The sequence below is a fragment of the Schistocerca serialis genome, chromosome 1, assembly GCF_023864345.2.
Source record: "Schistocerca serialis cubense isolate TAMUIC-IGC-003099 chromosome 1, iqSchSeri2.2, whole genome shotgun sequence".
Taxonomy (NCBI): Eukaryota; Metazoa; Arthropoda; class Insecta; order Orthoptera; family Acrididae; genus Schistocerca; species Schistocerca serialis.
In genome coordinates this window covers 285,890,537-285,910,362 of record NC_064638.1, presented here as the reverse complement: position 1 = coordinate 285,910,362, position 19,826 = coordinate 285,890,537, and the positions used below count along the sequence as shown (strand labels likewise).

At 40.0% G+C, this 19,826-nt stretch overlaps 1 protein-coding gene across 3 annotated transcripts in view; it reads right to left on the bottom strand.

The window, feature by feature from the left end:
• Positions 1-19,826, bottom strand: part of LOC126468312 (uncharacterized) — a 136,767-nt gene that overhangs the window by 57,754 nt on the left and 59,187 nt on the right. For all 3 annotated transcript variants that reach the window (XM_050096541.1, XM_050096539.1, XM_050096542.1), the window contains exons 8-9: positions 4,964-5,045; positions 3,587-3,693 (exon numbers count right to left, since the gene is read on the bottom strand). In XM_050096541.1, the coding sequence (XP_049952498.1) occupies positions 3,587-3,693; positions 4,964-5,045 (189 nt within the window). The remainder of the gene's footprint in view (positions 1-3,586; positions 3,694-4,963; positions 5,046-19,826) is intronic.

The following is a 19,826-nucleotide window of genomic DNA, read 5'->3' as shown; positions in this document are numbered from 1 at the left end:
GTTGAAAGCTTTTAAAATGTGGTGCTACAGAAGAATGCTGAAGATTAGATGAATGACTGAATAACAAATGAGGACATTCTGAATTAAACTGAGGAAAAATGAAATTTATGGCACAACTTTACTAAAAGAAGGGATTGGTTGATAGGACACATCCTGGGGCATCAAGGAACTGTCAATGTGATAATGGAAGGAAGTGTGGGGTGTAAAAATTGTAGAGGAGACCAAGGCTTTAAGCAGATTCAATTGCATGCAGACTGAGGTAGTTATGAAGAGAAGAAGAGACTTTCACATGGTACAATGGCATGGAAAGTTGCATCAAGCCAGTCTTAGGACAGAAGGCAACAACCTCAACAACAATAAGTTTAAAAGGTTACACTGTATGGCAAGTCTTCCCTCTATCACAACATATTTGTTTATAAAAGTGTTTTTTTCTTATTACTAAAAGCCAGCAGTTTTTATCACCATCATCAGCAACAGATCTTTGCTAATCAACTGCCAGATTAGTTTATTTCTTTTCTTATGATGGGATGAAATTATATGAAAAGAAATTCTATTATTATGTAAGTTTATCTATCCAAGTTTATTCATAAGTTTAGGCTGTTATGGGAAGATGTTACTTAACACTGAGTACCCATACTAAACACTATTCATTTTACCCAGTTTGAAAGCAGTCATAGAAACTGTAATGTAATGTAAAAGAATGTTTCACATGTATGCTGATTTTATGTTACAAGTTTTTTGGCCTACATGATTTTATGACAATGTTGTACAAAAGTACAAGCTCATCATCAATATCTCATCACCCACTCATTTACAGTAGTTCAATAATTGTTTTCTTCAACATGAATTTTGTGTAAAATACCCAACAATTAACTTATCAGATCAAGATTTCCATCCATTACATGTGGATGTAAATGAATGTTATCAGAATTTCATTTTCATTGCCCAAAATTTTAATTAAAGGTTGCCAGTTGTAACAGAGCCTTGTAAATGATGCCACTATTGCAGACAGCTATACCTCTGTCTTCAGTCGAAATGATCTGACACTCAGTCCACACTAGGGAGAACATACAATTTCAAGTGCTCAAAATGACTTATAAATCAAGAAGTAATGGAAATAATTACTTTTAAAACAATCCTTATGCATCAAAATTCTTTAAAAATACACTATCAGTGTTATCAGACTTTACATCCTAAAAAACCTTGGGTGTAAATGAACTTCCTAATCATTTCAGTTTCCCTGAATGTGCCAAACCACACAACAAAAGTAAATCAAATGTGTAAACCATATTATTCATGGCTTTCAGTCATACATGTAATGACACAGTTATGATAGACTGCCTCTCAAAAAGTTGAGTTTTCATTTATCCACTCAACTTACAGTTTTTATGGACCGGTGATACATGCATAAAAGCTTTAATACAAATATGATTCTATCATATATCACATTAATTCTCGAATGACACCACATCACTGCAACAATATTGTGAAAATTCCTACAGATTAAAAATGTGTGCAGGATCAGGATTTGAATCTGGACCCTTGTTCCTTGTGGAAATGTTCTACCCAACTGAAACACCCGGCACAATACATGAAGAGTCATAAAAACTTCAAATATGATATGTGTTACTAGTAGAGTAAAAACTGTGAAGTCAGTTCATTAGTGGTATGTAAACTTGTCATTTCATAAGGGCAGTGCCTACAGAGTGCTTGGGTGTGAGTTAGTACATTTACATCTAGAGTACTTCATATACTACTGTCAGTCAGTGAACTGACGACGATGGCGGAGATGGCCATCGAAAGCTCGAGGATTTTATTCGAATTGACGCGGCTGGGAAAGTGAGAACATTTTATTCACTATTGTCACTTCCTTGCTTTCCTGATCCTGTCATGAGTGTTGTGCAGGATCAACAGTTTTTGAGCACAAATTTGTTTAATTTTACCTTCATGGTCTTCTCCCAAGATATATACTGCCTGACAAAAAAAGTAAGGTAGCAGATAGAAACTATTTCAGAAAACCACTGAAGGATAGTCATATTTAAGGTATTTAGCAACTCTGCCTATATTTAACAACCCTGCCTACTTCAGCTCTTGGTTTGTCCTATCTGCTTATGAAGGAGAAACCAAGACCTTACTGCTGATCACAACCACATGTACTTAGTCCTTTATATCTTTCTTTATTTTTCCAGACTACAGGAGAAGGCAATGGGAAGCAAGCTCAATGTTTTGCTTTCAAGAAAGCCCATTCTGAATTAGCCTGCAGTGCAGACAAACCAAACATCGGGCCAGCTACTCCAAGATGCAGAAGACTAGGAGAAAATGATACGAAGCTTCATAGGTTGGCAGTATGAGCCCACTTAATATGGTGTTGCACTTGATTTGGTCTTGATGCATATACTGATTTGATTGGAAAGGGTGTTTTAAAACTGTTGTATCCTCTCCCAAGGCAAGTTGACCATCAACTGTCTACTGTTGTACCTAGTCCTTGATATCCTACATCCTGGCACTAGGACAGAATCGACGAACAAGCTGGTCTCACACATGTTATATTGTGCACAGATCTGGAGATCTTGCTCGCCACAAGAGTACTTCAATATCACACAGAAAATTCAGAGAGACATGTGCAGTGTGTTGAAAAATGGCTCCACAATGCTGTCACATGGGAGGTAACACGTGAGGATGCTAGATTTCCTTGACATACCATTGTGCTGTCAGAATTCCCTCAATCACTACAAGCCATGACCTGAAACCATATCCAATGGACCTTTGTGAAAGGCAAAGGTTCCTAGTTCAAGTCTTGGTCCAGCACACAGTTTTAACCTGCCAGGAAGTTTCATATCAGTGCATACTCTGCTGCAGAGTGAAAATCTCATTCTGGAAACATCCCACAGGCTGTGGCTAAGCCATGTCTCCGAATTATCTTGTCTTCCATGAGTGCTAGTTCTGCAAGGCTTGCAGAACAGCTTCTGTGAAGCTTGGAAGGTAGGAGATAAGGTACTGGCAGAAGTAAAGCTGTGAGGATGGGGCACGAGTCGTGCTTGGGTAGCTCAGATGGTAGAGCACTTACCCACGAAAGTCAAAGGTCCTGAGTTCAAGCCTTGGTCTGGCACACAGTTTTAATCTGCCAGGAAGTTTCATTGTTGTACTGTTTATGGCTACAAATGTATTTAACAACCAATGTCCAGCCTACCTCTGCAGTGTACATTGCATTGGGAATTTTAAATTTCTTTGCTGCATTTCTGTACTGGAAACCCATATCAAAATGTTTTGAGACACAAATCAAATAGGATGAGACATTGCATCACCATTTCCATTTCTGTGGATGAGTTTTGTGGTGACACACATTCAGTTATTTAAGCATATGCAATATTTTAAAAAATATGTAGCATAGATCCAAAATGCATGCACAAGAGTAACAACCCATTCATACACACTTGTTCAAGAACATATGAGGGAAGAAATACACATGCCTCATAACCACAAGCAGAAAATTTAAGAGTTATGTGAAAGAGCTGTTTAGAGAATACTAATAATAATATACATAAATGAATAAACAATTTAATGGAGAATTTGAAAGAAACATTACCTGTGTGATTTAAGGATATAGTCGGCTATTTTCCAACCTGTTTCTATGGCAGTATTTATAATAGAATGATCACATAAATTGGCAAGTTGGTGAGAGAAAAGTAAGACCTGAAAAGAAAATAAAGCAGCTTGGAGAGAAATGTAAGACCTGAGAAGAAAATAACTGCATGTAAAATATAATCATTCAAAGTACCTATGAGTGTTACTATACATAACTGAGTGTTAACATACATAATTAAGAGGAAGAAAGTGGTACATAAAATGTCTCATGTGCATTTTTAATAATAAATATAATTTTTCATGAGCTCTCTCACACAGGAATGGAGGAAAATACAACAGGAATAATTCAATGTAATAAATGATTCCAGAAATTGGATAACTACATCTACATCTACTCTGTAATGATTATCTCATTAAAATTCATACACTGGAAGATATAGTGAAGTGATAGCAGAAGGCAGAAAACACAACTGTAGCTCTAGTTTTTAAACCTCTACCACTGGGGCGCCAAACTACAAGTTCTCATAAAAAGACCAACAATTAACTATGGAAGAGAAGTGAGTAGTCATGGAATAAGGTAAAGGAAAAACATAGAGAGAATCCTCTGGACTATCTGTCTGGGGTCAACTCAAAAGAAAATGTGTGGCATTCCTGTTGCTGTGGTTGAAGAATTGGGGCAGCAAATCATACAGTCTTGTCAAGATTTAGGAGATGATCCATGGTTGTTTGAAGACTTTGTAACTCACTGTATGGATAAGTGAAGTACTGTATCCAAATGTAAAGACAACATATGGAATACCTCCTTTAAGAGGTACAAGTATACAACAAATTGTAACATGGAACATGTTAAAGCAGTATTGTATTTCATTTTAAAGTAGGCACTGGGTGAAGTCTGACAAACCATCTTGGCATTCACCTTAAATGATTGGGGGATCTAAATCTGAATGGCTGAGTGGGATTTTAATCAGTGTCCTCCTGAATATGAGTCAATTGTCTTACTACTGTGCAACTTTATTCAGTACCTACTTTGGTACTCTGACTCACGAAGGGAAAAAAAGAGTGAGATCACCTACGAATTCAACAGACATTTATTGGCAATCTGAAAGAAATTAGCATCATTTGCAAGAGCTTATTTCAGAAGCAGAAGATATTCCCTTCAACAGCACATTGGCACATGTATTCAAGCCCAAGGAAATGTAATATCCTTATGACATGGAATCAACAGTAGCTTGTACAGTCAACTCAATGGTCTCCTTGGCATAATTTTGTAACCATTGTAAAGGGTCACATAACCTCTCAATATCTCGCTTCCCCCCCCCCCCCCCCCCCCCCAAATAAAATAACACTTTTTCAGTTGAGTTAGCTTGGTTTAACTCACCTCCTTTTCCTTCGTGTTTGTCACTGGATGCAGGAAGCTTCTGGTACCAGCCATCGGGAGCTGTTTTGTGGTGTATGGTGACCTAAAAATAACACAAAATGGGTGTTTTACATTGCTATAATAAAAGCTGTTATATTTATATGCTGAGGTAAATTAATTCAAAAGAGATATAACCAAATTTATTACCAAGTGGTACTAAAGTAAGGAGTACAAACTGCCAATGATTATTTGTGTTTGTGTCATAATACAGTGTGTCCTTTGAAGCAAAACCTACTACATTTCCAGGTGTAAGTATGTCTTAGTGCTATTCCACAGATTTGGGGAAATACACCTCAGGCATAAGAAGAGAATATTCCAGCTATATGCAGATTGTTCTTTCTGAAGTACATATGCATCTGAATAAATACCTTCAAATAGAAATACACACACTCAGAAGCGTCAGTCTCACCTGTTCTTCCCAAACTGGCTTTTGCTAATCCACATTCAAGAGGCACAGTGAATTTCCTTGAAATAACACCAAAAGTTCAGAAAAAAATGAAACCATGTATGCCACATTACACCATTATCTAAACTATGTATTAGTAAATGTCTCTTCACTAAGTTGTAATATTCTTATCAAAATTTGTGGTGCCAAATAGTACCAATTCCATTATTGTGACTCCATAGGTGAGTGATCAGCATGTCTGACTGCAATGCTAAGGAGCTAGGTTCAAATCATGGTTCTACCATGGAGTTTTCTTTCTTGAGAGAACTGAAATGTGGTATGCTCAGCCTTGTCATTATATTATAACAGTGGAGTTGCTTCATGGAAGAGAACTGAGCGAGGTGGCACAGTGGCTAGCACACTGGTCTCTTACTGCTTGCTATTGTGCAATCAATACTTTCTTTGTAAGTGGTGAGTTACCTCCATAAGAGATTACTGAGTATATGTAAAATTTGTCGAGAGATTAACTCATTTGCTTTCTTGATTAGCAATTATACAAAGAGCAAAAGTAGCTGAATTTAATTGTTTGAGAGGCTCAGTAATATGCCTTTTTCCATTTCAATAATAATAAAGGATTTTTGTTTTATTGTTTGTTTTATTGTAATTCATTTTGGATCACAATGTTTATTTGTACCTGGTTACAAATGCTAGCTACAAATAAACATTGTGGTCCGAGACTGGAATTATAATAAAGTAAACATTTCCCCGCATCACTGGATACTATTTTATGATTATTTCACAAATTGTAAAAGCTTTTTCTATTCTCTGCATGACATCAGGAGAGATTATAACTCCACTAACTTATTAGTGAACTTTTGCAACTTAATAAAAAACTTTTTAATCAGATAATGATGTTAGATTTTAGGGTGTCAACATTGAGGTCTTTACAGAAACACAGCAAAAATTAATCCAGTTCATACATTAAACTTTGATCAAATGAATAAGATTCAGCATTAATCTCATTTAACCCCATACATACATGGCAAGACAGCTAAATCAGCTATCAACAACTGTTACACTTTGACTGCTGATATTAACAGTTTACCTTACACAAACATTATTTATTATTTAAGATGGAGGAAAATAAGAGGATCAAACTTCCTACATTTCTTCAAAAAACTATTCCACAGGCAAAAAACATTGAAATAGTTAGGTATCAATATGGTAAAAAAATGAAACAATATAATCATCTGAGTAAGGCTCTTGAATACAGAATGCTACCCAACACAATGGCTCACATCACTAGGAAACAGCAAGTAGGGTATTCACGTGGTGTGGCTTCAAAACATAGAGTTGACATAACTCCTTTATAAACAGTATTGTAGACATTATTTAGCAGCTGATAATTCACAGCCACCTGACATTACTATTTGATGGTGCGGACAATTTGACTGTGAAGACAAACTGTAGATGACTGTGGTGTTGTGTTAGGCTATCAGAAGTTCGCTGAGCATACATATTGTGACCATTAACCATGAGGTTAGGTAATTTCTCTGCGGATGAAAGTTTCAATACTTAGTAGGTTTGAAAGCCACTGTTATTCAATGCTAAAGAAAAAACTGACAGGGAAATAGCATAGGTATACACTTCCATTGTGTGCTTATTTATGGATGTAATCAACCTGTAAATTGGTTTGATCATCATAGGACTGACTGGGCAGGTACCTATTAAAGGTGGTATACGTTCGGCTTCCTCAGATCTTTGAAAAAATTTACCCGCCCAGATATATAGGGACTTATAATTTAATGTGAACTCAAAAACACTATGCAAGTCAGCACTTTGCACATAAAAATATTGCCAAAGGTAAAAAAAAGGCTTAGGTCTGACCTAGAGTCAAACCCCACAACTCTGACATTTATCGGCTAGCATGTTACCACTGAGCTATCAAGGCACATCTTAAATTGGTTATCAGCCAAGAAGCCTGACTTTGCTAATTGACTTAAATGTGCTTATTATTTCTGTTTATCAATGGTTGTGTAGTTGTCATTTTAGTTTAAGCACATGGTTGGTAGGAAAAATTTAAAATGAATTGTGTAGTTACTTCTATTCAAACTTAGAGACAGTTTTTGGAAGAGACATTCAGACATTATTGGCTGCTGTCAATCACCCTATACTTGACTATTCACTGCATATAGCACAAATTTCCCTTTCTTATTTTGCTGCTAAGTGTCAAGGAAATACCTATAAACTTCTTCACATAGTAACAAGTTGTCCTCAATAATTTCTAAGGGAGCAATTATTATCTGTGCTCATTACTTTTGTTGCCAGCATTCTCCTCATTCTAACCTTACAGACCAAAAAAATTGTTTTGAGCTTCAGCAGTGTTGGAATGTTTACAATAACTTATTTATTATTTAAATCTTTTCTATTTGTATTTATGCTAAGCAAAATCTGTTCCTTTGTAGTGTCACTATATAGTGAAGTGAATTTTTAATTGTGATTTGTCTCATAACACACATAAGCTAATCACTTGATTAGAGTACCGGAGACGCGTCAAACAATGGTTTACACAATTTCACTCATATAAAATTATGGATAATAAGATGACTTAAACATTAGTGTAATTTTTTGTGAAAAGGTACCTTCACATATTTACATAATAACACAATTGATAGACTACATCCTGCAACAGAATTTCACTTGAATAATGAAACTTTGCCAGTCAATGATGATCCTAGTTCATGACAATGTAATCTGAGATTAATGTTTATATTTTTGTGGATGTAGTAACTGAATGCTACTCTTAATTCAGCCCAAACACTCACACAAGCAGAAAAATGTTTCCTTGCTGCAGTTCCTTAATGGTGATCATTGCACCCTACGATTATCAAACACTTGTCTGATTGGGTGGCACTATAACAAATATGTGGCAATACAATAAGAAATAAGAGCTAACATTTATTGAGGGTATGTTACAAAATGGTACCTAACTTTGATACAATTTGATGCCCGACACTTGATGTCCTAAACTTATCACTATGATACCTAAGTAATTTTGTCATCTCTTGGCAGGCTATCCAGAATGTCTCAGAAGGAATAATCACCATTCAGGAATATTACAGTAACACTCATCTGAAGCAAAAAACTTCATCTATACACATGCCCTATAGAACACTGTCAATGTAAATTTGTTTTTGGGCTAGTGGCATGTATATACGTGTTTCACTCGCCCAATCTCTTTGACATTTTATTCTAGCCCAACCTACCTCTTGCTTTTAATCTATTGCTGAGAATGTCTTTCTGCCACAGGAATAGGAGTAGATCCAAAATTGAACCCTGTGTGACTCCCTTTGTGATTCCTCCAATTTAAAGCTTTTCAACATTTTCCATTCTGTTTCTACATCTACATCTACATATATACTTTGCAAGCCACCATACAGTGCATGGTGGAGAGTACCATGTACCGTTACTAGTAATTTCCTTTTCTGTTCCACTTGCAAATAGAGCAAGGGAAAAACAATTGTCTCTATGCCTCTGCAAGAGCCCTAATTTTTTGTATTTTATCTTCGCAGTCCTTATGTGCAATGTATGTTGGCAGCAGTAGAATCATTCAGCAATCAGCTTCAAATGCTGTTTCCCTAAATTTTCTCAATAGTGTTTCTCAAAAAGAATGTCTCATGCCTTTGAGGGATTCCCATTCGAGTTCCCAAAGCATCTCTGTAACACTTAAGTGTTGTTCTAACCTACTGGTAACAAATCTGGCAGCCCGCCTCTGAATTGCTTCGATGTCCTCCACCAATCCGACATGGTATGGATCCCAAATACTCAAGCAGGTTTCACCAGTGTCCTATATGCAGTCTAAACCACTCTTTCCTAAAATTGTCCCAATAAACTGACATTGATCATTCACCTTCCCTACCACAGTTCTCAGACACTCGTTATATCTCATATTGCTTTGCAACATTACGCACAGATATTTAAATGGCATGACTGCATCAAGCAGGAAAATAGTACTACTGTGTTGATCTTCTTACTCACTTACATTTTTCCACATTCAAGGCTAGCTGCCATTCATCACGCCAACTTTCCTGTATCTTCCTGCAGTCAGTCAGCTTCAACACCTTATCGTTCACCACAGCATCATCAGCAAACGACTGCAGATTGCTGCTCACCCTATCTGCCAAATCATTTTTGTATATAAAGAACAGCAGCAGTCCTATCACACTTCCCTGGGGCACTCCTGACAGTTTCCTTGTCTCTGACGAACCTTCACCATCGAGGACAATATACTGGGTTCAATTATTTAAGAGTCTTTGAGCCACAGGTTGATTCAACCCATTGTGTGTATAGCCAAAAGTTCCAAAAATAACAATGTACATTAAGAGTGTTCTATCTCAGTAAGCATTCAGAATAGGGCATACATGCATCTGAAGCTTTTGCTTCAAATGAGTGTTATTTTCATATCTCTGAATCCTGACCATTCCTCCTGCGACACCCTGTATATTATAAGTATCACTAATAGTAATGTTTGTATACATCCTGTTACTGGCCGTAGTTCTCCATGAAACTGTTGCATAAGAAGGGGCTCTTCAGAGTACTATCTGAGCTAATTGTAGGCACTGGTGCAGAACTGTCTCAGTGTCCATGTTGCATCATGTTTTGAGCCTGTCAATGGAAGAATATCCAGGTTTGCCCACACAAGATGGAAGCGAAGTAGTCTGTGGATGAGTGTTCCCTACTGGCTGTCCGCAGGATCAGTGAATGTACATGATACACTGGAAGAAGTGGCATGGGCGCAGGAAGAGGTCTGTGTTTATGAGTGCCCTCTGGAGGCTGCTGCAGGGAGCTGAGAGATGCCAGTTGAATGGTTGTGTCTGTGTAGTGGTGGCCTCTCATGGTATTTGTTGTGCACATCTTGTTTGGTACACAAAATATGTAATGCAGCATGATCTGAGATCACTTCTATGATAATCTAAGATGAACAGCTTTACATAATTGGCCTTTACAACTGACAGCATATAAGGTTAGGATCCAGGGCAAACTATATAAAAAAAAAGCACTCCATCTTCAGGCCACAAGTGGCCTACCGGGACCATCCGACTGCTGTGTCATCCTCAGATGAGGATGCGGATAGGAGGGGCATGTGGTCAGCACACCGCTCTCCTGGTTGTTACGATGGTATGCTTGACCAAAGCGGCTACTAATCGGTCGAGTAGCTCCTCAATTGGCATCATGAGGCTCAGTGCACCCCGAAAAATGGCAACAGTGCATGGTGGCCTGGATGGTCACCCATCCAAGTGCCGGCCAAGCCCGACAGTGCTTAACGTCAGTGATCTTACGGGAACCAGTGTATCCACTGCGGCAAGGCCGAGTACAAACTACGAGGTGTGGCTAGAAAAAAACTGGACTAGTACTGGTGAAACAATAAAACGAATGCAATAAGGCTGAAAGTCGCGTGGCCTGTCATGTGACTCTCGCTCCGCCTACTGCTCGAGTTTTATCTGCCTCCTGCACTCAGTCTGCCCGTGGCGTCTGTTTTAAGTAGTTGACGTTTTGTCTGTGCGTCGGAAAATGTTGAGTGTACAGAACGAACAGCGTGTTAACATCAAATTTTGTTTCAAACTAGGAAAATCTGCAAGTGAAACGTTTGTAATGTTACAACAAGTGTACGGCGATGATTGTTTATCGCGAACACAAGTGTTTGAGTGGTTTAAACGATTTAAAGATGGCCGCGAAGACACCAGTGATGACACTCGCACTGGCAGACCATTGTCAGCAAAAACTGATGCAAACATTGAAAAAATCGGTAAACTTGTTCGACAAGATCGCCGTTTAACAATCAGAGCAGCGTCTGAGTTCACAGGAGTTGACAAGGAAAGTGTTAGGCAGATTCTTCATGAAAGTTTCAACATGAACAAAGTGTGTTCAAAAATGGTTCCAAAGTGTCTCACAATTGAACAGAAGGAATGCCGAAGAATGATTTGTTCTGACATCCTGGAAAACACTGAAAGTGATCCCACCTTCTTACAAAATCGATGCATTGGAAAACTCCTGGTTCTCCACAACAAAAAAAAGCACGAATGTCAAAATCGAAATTCAAGGCAATGATGATTGTTTTTTTTTTTGACATCAAAGGGATTGTGCACACTGATTGGGTACCAGAGGGACAAACAGTGAATCAGCATTACTACATTAGCATCCTGGCTACCCTACGTGAGCGAGTACGGAGAAAACGGAACGATTTGTGGAGAAAAAAGTCATGGATCCTTCACCAAGACAATGCCCCAGCTCACAGTGCATTGTCAGTGAAGACGTTTTTGGCAAAACACAACATTCCCATCTTATATCATCTACCCTACTCACCTGATTTGGCCCCCTGTGACTTTTTTCTTTCCCCTAAAGTCAAGTCAGCTTTGAAAGGAACTAGATTTGAGACTGTTGAAGCAGTAAAAGAAAAAGCGACGGAAGTAATGTATGGACTTACCGAAAATGATCTGCAGCATTGCTATGAACAGTGGAAAATTCGTATGGAGCGGTGTAGAGGAGAGTACATTGAAGGAGATAACATGAAATTGTAAATAATTGTAAATAAATGTTTTTTCCAGCATCAGTCCAGTTTTTTTCTAGCCGCACCTCGTATATACAAAATTAAAAATTGCACATGACAATTTCCTCATTACACACTAAAATAGAGAAAGGGTCCCAGTTAAATCTATTGCTGTGCTTTCCACAAAACATAAAATGCACTCTATTAAAGTGTTTGGTGCAGAAATTTGTCCATACAGGCATTAGAAATGGGCAAAAATCCATAGCTGGAGAAACTGTCTTGTATGGGGATGGATGAATATGACTTCAGCCCATGTTGTGAGCAGAAGGAGAAAGGTGGTCACATAGCTGATGTCACTATCTATAGCTTATTCTCTATTAACTTTCTAAACTATTTCCTCCATTGGTGCATGATCTTCTGACTCAACACTCACAGAAGAACAGTACATTCTTCACTTTATCATCATCTCTACAGGCCTCTTTTTCTGCTGTATCATTCTGCTCGTATCTCCTCATTCCCATGTGCATCAATACCCTAAAGAATGTAGTCTTCTTCCCCTGATGTTTTAGAAGAATAGGGAGTGTATAATGTTCTAAACCAACTTGTCTGCTGGGTTCATTTATTGAAGGGCCTGAATAGTGCTAAGAGAATCAGATGAAAAGCTTCTACCTTGAGCAATAGTTCATCTGCTCCAGTTCCTTTCAGATCACATATAACACAGCACACTGAGAAGCTTTGTGACAGGTGATCCATAAAGACACCACCAGGGGAACCCACAGAGCAGTCAAGTGAGTTGCTCTATATTGAAGCCATCTATAGACATGATGTTGAGGTTTTAGTACAAATTAAAAACAAACATAAAAAAATCACACATAGAGTGCTTCTGCCTCTAAAATTAATGAAGTGTGAAGAATCCTGGGCCTCTGAAGAAGCAAAGATGTGACATTAATATTCACCATTAATACTATATACAAATGCTTGGGGTGCAATGTATATTTCACATGGTTGTTGCTCTGCGATGATTTTCTGCCTGATATAAAGTGATGAGTCCACAGTCTTGGTGCAGAGGCTGGGAATGGAGCTGGTCCTAAACATTTCTGTGGCCAGACGTTCTCTCATTTAAATTCCAGCCAATACTTTCACATTCTCTCATGTAGATTCCAGCCAAGGTGTGGCTACAAAATAATGAGACTGATGCTGTCACACAGTAAGTATGCATGTGCCAAAGATGAATGACCAATAGCTGTGAAGCGTGACACCTTCTCCATTTAATACAGCATCTCTGGTGTCTGTAGACAAATCAGTGTGGCTATGGCCTTTGATTGCGTAAGAGCTGTTACTTTGTTTTGCAGGAAAAATGATAAGTGGAATAACAGAGAAACAAACTGCCATGAAGTTTAACATGAAACATGGAAGAACTACTACTGAATCTGATCTTCTACTAACAGAAGAGTATGGTAAGGACTCTTACTTATGTACATGAGTTTTCCAGTAGTTCAAGCATTTCAAAAATTGCTCAGAAGATATTGAAGATGACTCATGCCCGAGACATCTTTTAAAATAAAAAAACGGATGAAAATATAAAAAAAAGTAGGTAATTTGATTCGATCTGACCATCAGTTGAGTATTCGATTGATTGCCAAAACTGTAGGAACTGACAAAGAATATGTAATGAAAATTTTGCGTAACAGTTTAACATGAGAAAAGTGTTTGTGAAACTGGTGCAGAAAATTCTCACAACTGAACAAAAAGGAGCCCATGAAAATTGAATACTACTCTTTGAATACCACTGAAAACTGCCAATTCACACGCTGGAAGGGCTTAACTTGACCAAGAGCAAAAAAAAGCTCAACTAAGCAAATCAAGATTCAAAACCTTCACTGGGTCCCTGATGGTCAGACTGTTACTCAAGCTAAGACTGCTGTTGAGCTTCCCATGTCCTACATGCAATGTACTTTAAAGCACTAACTGTTGTATATGACAGTGATTCAGATTTCTAACCAAGCCACAGTATCGATATGGAATCTGAGGCACTATGATCTGCATGTAGACACAGTTCACATTAGCTCCACACATACGGCACAACCAGAGGATACAAAGGGTGTACCCTCTGATGGAGATCTGCACTTACATATGTACATACGGTCATCTACAGTCACTTGCCTGTAATCTCACATCATGCCATTTCGTGCATTGTTTCGATTCTACATTTTATATGGGTTCCCCTCTTTCAAAGAATGGAAAATCCAAAAAGGACTGAAACAATATAATGAAAAGGATAGTTGCTACTCACCATATAGTGGAGATGCTAAGTTGCAGAAAGGCATAACAAAAAAACTGTCAGAAAGCTAGCTTTTGGTCAACAAGGCCTTTGTCAAAAGCAGACAACATACACACATACAAACACACACACTCAATGCAAACACATCTCACACACACATGACCACAGTCTGGAAGCTAGAGCCAGATTGAGAGCAGCAGGCCATTATGGGAGAGGCAGCTGGATCAGGGTAAAGAGGAGGCAGGGTAGGGGAGAGATAGCAGGATAGGGGTCAGGGCGGTAAAGTATTGCTGGGAGCATGTAGTGATGAGGTGGGGAGCTAGGTGCAGTTGGAAGGTCAGACAGATGATGGAGGTGAAAGGAAGGGCAGTGGTTGCAGAAAAGGAGAGAAGTAAAAAGACTTGCATTGGCGGAATACAGGGCTGTGTAGTGTTGAGATAGGAACAGGTAAGGGGCTAGATGGGTAAGGACAATGACTAATGAAGATTGAGGCCAGGATGGCTACGAGAACATAAGATATATTGCAGGGAGAGTTCAAATTTGTGCAATTCAGAAAAGCTGGAGTTGGTGTGAAGGATTCAGATGACACAGGCTGCTCCCTGAACCAGTGATTGAAATGCAGGATGTTGCGTTGGGCGGTGTGCTCAAAAACAGGGTGAACCAGTTGTTTCTTTGCCACAGTTTGTCTGTGGCCATTCACGCAGACAGACAGCTTGTTGTTTGTCATGCCCATGTAGAATGCAGCATTTCGGTTCCAGCTTACCTTGTAGATCAAATGGCTGGTTTCACAGAAAGCTCTGCCTTTGATGGGATAGGTGATGCTTGTGAAAGGAGTGGGGTAGGTGGTGGTGAAAGGATGTATGGAACAGGTCTTGCATCTAGGCCTATTACAGGGTTATGAGCCATGAGGCAAGGGGCTGGGAGCAGGGGTTATGTAGGGATGATCGAGGATATTGTGTAGGTCCAGTGGGTGGCAGAATATCACTGTCGGGAGGAGTGGGAAGGGTAGTGGGTAAGACATTTCTCATCTCAGGGCACGACAAGAGGTAGTTGAAACCCTGGTTACTCCAGTCCTGGGTGGTGATGAGTCATGAGGGGAATTCCCCTCTGTGGCTGGATGGTGGGTCTGGAGAGATAAGGCATGGGAGATCTGTTTTGTAAAAGGTTGGGAGGGTAATCATGTTCTGTAAAGGCCTCAGTGAGACCCTCAGTATGTTTCAAGAGGACCGATTGTCACAACAGATGTCATGGCCGTGGGCGGCTAAGCTGAGTGGACTTCTTGGTATGGAATGGGTGACAGCTGTCAAAGTGGAGGTATTGCTTGTGGTTGGTAGGTTTGATATGGATGGAGGTATTGATACAGCCATTTTTGAGATGGATATAACATAGAGGAAGGTGTCTTGATGGGTTGATTAGGACCAGGTGAAGTGAATGGAAGAGATAGTGTTGAAGTTCTGGAGGAATGTGGATAGGGTGTCCTCACCCTTGATCCAGATTATGAAGATGTCATCAATCAATCTGAACCAGGTGAGGGTTTGGGGTTCTGGGTGTTTACGAATGATTCCTCTATATGGCTCATGAATGGGTTGGCATAGAATGGTGCCATGCGGATGTCCATTGCCATACCCTGGATTTGTTCATAGATAATGCTTTCAAAGGAGAAGTAACTCTGGGTGACGATATAGTTGTTCATGGTGACTAGGAAGGAGGTGACTGGTTTGGAATCCATAAGGTGTTGCGAAAGGTAATATTTAATAGTGGGCATTAGGAATGTTAGCATAAAGGGAGGTGGCATCAATAGTGACAAGCACAGCGCCATATGGTAAAGGGCAGGAACTGTCAAGGGTTGGTGGAGAGAATGGTTGGTATCTTTTATGTAGGAGGATAGGTTACGGGTAATGGGCTGAAGGTGTTGGTCTACGAGAGGAGAGATTCTCTCAATGGGGGTGCACTAACAGCCACAATGGGACGTCCTGGGTGGTTGGGTTCATGGATTTTAGGAAGCATGGAGAAGGTAAGAGTACAGTAAATGGTAGGGCCGAGGGGAGAGATAGACTCATGGGAAAGATTCTGGGATGGCACTAAAGATCTGAGGAGACACTGATGATCCTGCTGGATTTCTGGAATGGGGTCACTGTGGCAGGGCTTGTAGGTGGATGAATCTGACAGCTCGTGGATATCTTCTGCCAGGTAATCCTTGTGGTTCAAAAAACAGTGGTGGAGCCTTTGTCAGCAGGTAGGATTGCAAGGTCAGGGTCAGTTTTTAGATGGTGAATTGTGTATCTTTCTGCAAAAGTAAGGTTAGTTTCTATGTTGAGTGATTTGGGGAATGATGATGAGGCAAGGTTCGAGGATAAGAAATTCTGAAAAGTTAACAGAGAGCGGGTTGGGGGCAGCGAGGATGGATCACGTTTGGATAGAGGAATGAAATGAGTCAGGCGAGATTCAACATTGGTCTTTGGTTGAGTCGATTGGTAGGGTTGGTGGTGAAAACGTGTGTAGGGAATGGAAGAAGGAGAGAAGGTCTTTAACAAATCTTGCACGATTGAATTTAGGGGTGAGGCAAAAGGAGAGGCCTTTGGAAAGGACTGATATTTCTGCAGAGCTAAGGCTTTTGGAAGAAAGGTACAGGACTGTGTTTCAGATCTGTTTACGTTCTGGATTCTATGTGGTGGTGGGAGGGAGTTTTGGAGGGTGGGATAAGTGTAGTTGGTCTGAAAGACAGGGTTTGTCAGCTATGAGCAGATGTGGGGGAGGTTTAGAGGTCATTGTAGAGGTGGTGGACAGTGGTAGTCGAAGGCGGGGGTAGGAAGTTAACAGCTCGGAGAGTTTTTTGAGGTGGTGTGCATGTTGTTCTAGTTCCTGGAGGGAAGGGTGTGTTATAGGATCCAGGAATTTGGGATTGCATAACAGAAGAATTTTGCAGATGCAGAGAAGATATTGCAAGATGGTTTTGTAGAACTATGTTAGTGAGGAATAAGGATTGGCTGGAAGGCTGGCAGTCAGAGATGGGTAATTTGATGGTAAGGACATTTGGGGGAATTCCATTAGCCAAGCAGCAATGCAGGAAGAGTATGTGGGACTGGGTTCTGGCTAGGGATGAGGAAACTTTTCTGTATTGACACAGACAGAAGGAGCAAGGATCTACGGCAGTGGAAAAAAACATAAAAATATGTAAATAACATAGAATTATGTCCAAAAAAATTTACAAAAATACATTCAAACCATGCAAAAATTTACAAAAAGGAAGAAACAGATGAAATAAGGGGAAACAAGATGAAATATGAGCGAGTGGGCAGATGGTGAGGGGCAGAAACCTGAATCCAACTGAAATTGGTGTGAAGTCACAATGAGATAATATGAAAAAAAAAAAAAACCTGTAAAGTGGGTTGCAGGTCTGTGGGAGGATATGTGTCAAGAGGGGGATGTCAGAAGTGACTAGATTAGGAGGAATTAATAGGTGCAAACTGGAATAGTAAGGGGACAGAATGTGGGGTGGAACAGGAAGGCGTGGGAAATAACACGCAAAAGTACATGAGGTTGACACAGGGAGAATGATCAACATGAAGAGATACGATTAATGATATCAGCGGGTATTATGTGAGACATAAGATACTGCACCAACAAGCAGTGTGGTCTTATAGCTGTCAATTGTGTGTGGCCAAGATAGTTGATACAACACGGCTCGTAAGTAGAGAATGCCATGCAGTTTGTTAGGCAACAAGAGAATCACAGGAAATCTTTAAGTATAGTAATGTATCAGAAAATAGTAATAAAGGAAAAGATACTGGGTTAGGATGGAAGAAAAGCCATCAGGCAAAATCAAACATTGGAAAATCTAGGATGTAATGTAAGAATGTTATGAAAAGGATAGTTGCTACTCACCATATAGAGGAGATGCTGAGACCCAGAAAAATACAATAAAAAGACTGTCCAAAAGTTAGCTTTCAGCCAACAAGGCCTTTGTCATATGTAGACAACATAACATGTGCATACACTCAATGCAAACACAACTCACACACACACGTGACCTCAGTCTCTGACAGCTAGAGCCAGACTGCGAGCAGCAGAGCATTATGGGAGAGGCAACCTCGTGAGGGTAAGAACGAGGCTGGGGTGGGGAGGAGGTGGGATGGCAGGGAGGAGGTGGGATGGCAGGGAGGCGGTCAATGATGGTAAAATGCCATTGGGAGCATGCAAAGACAAGATGGAGAGTAGGGTAACTAGGTGCAGTCAGGAGGTTAGATGGAGGGCTGGGAAGAGAGGAATGGGGGTGGGGGTGCAGAAAAGGATAGATTTAAAAAGAGTGGCTGCATTGGTGGAATAGAGGTTTGTATAGTGCTGGAATGGAAACATGGAAGGGGCTAGATGGGTAAGGACAATGACTAACGAAGTGGAGGCCAGGAGGGTTACGGGAATGTAGGATATATTGCAGGGAGAGTTATCACCTGTGCAAGTCAGAAAAGATGGTGTTGGTGGGAAGCATGTAGATGGCACAGGCTGTGAAGCTATCACTGAAATGAAGGATGCCCTTACTCCCAGCCCCTTGCCTCATGGCTCTTATCCCTGTAATAGACCTAGATGCAAGACCTGTCCCATACATCTTCCCACCACCACCTATTCCAGTTCTGTCACAAACATCACCTATCCCACCAAAGGCAGGGCTGCTTGCGGAACCAGTCATGTGATCTACAAAGTAAGCTGCAACCATTGTGTTGCATTCCACATGGGCATGACAACCAACAAGCTATCTGTCCACATGAATGGCCACAGACAAACTGTGGCCAAGGAACACTGGATCACCCTGTTGCTGAACAAGCACCTTCTTTTCAATGACTGGTTCACAGCCTGTGCCATCTGGATCCTTCCCACCAACTCTATCGTTTCTGAACTGTGCAGCAGGAAACCATTCACACTGGCACCTTTCCTACACTATTAGGGCATCACTGCAGTGGCTACTCATGCATGTTCAGTGCTTCCCAAGTTTAGAAGAGAAATTAATACAGCTTCCCTCAGTGGACTGGTAAATTGTCCATATTTTATATTACATTAAAAAATTCAAGAAAGATTTTCATTGCATTCTTAGTAAGGCATTGCAGCATGCTACAACAAATTTTTGCCATCTCATGTACACAGACAATGCCAGATTCAGATCCTGAATGGGGAAAGGGCAGCAGTGAACTTTATTATTGGTGAAACTGAAGTTCCAAAAGACCCTTTTAGCAATCACTAGATATTGGTTGGGAGCCAGGCCCTGTAATGCATTGGTGTTTTGAAGAAAAAGCACTGCCATGTCTAAGGCAATATGATCAATACACCCATAAATTTTTTTGTCTTTACCGGTAGTTGTAATTTTTTTATCTTGTCTACAGGTCAGTACTCTCATAGGCCTTCTAACACTGCTCCTCAACTTGGTACTCTCTTTTGGAAACTTCAATTCATGCAATGTGTTATGAATCTCTGTACCTTCTTGTCTGAAGGGTAGAGTTGCAGAGTGTCCCTCGTAATCAGGAGCTATAGGTTTTTTGAAGAAGATGGGGGAAAAGCATGCACTTCATCACTGTTGCCCTCATAATATGCTCTTGACCCTAAGCCACTGCTAAGCAGGAAA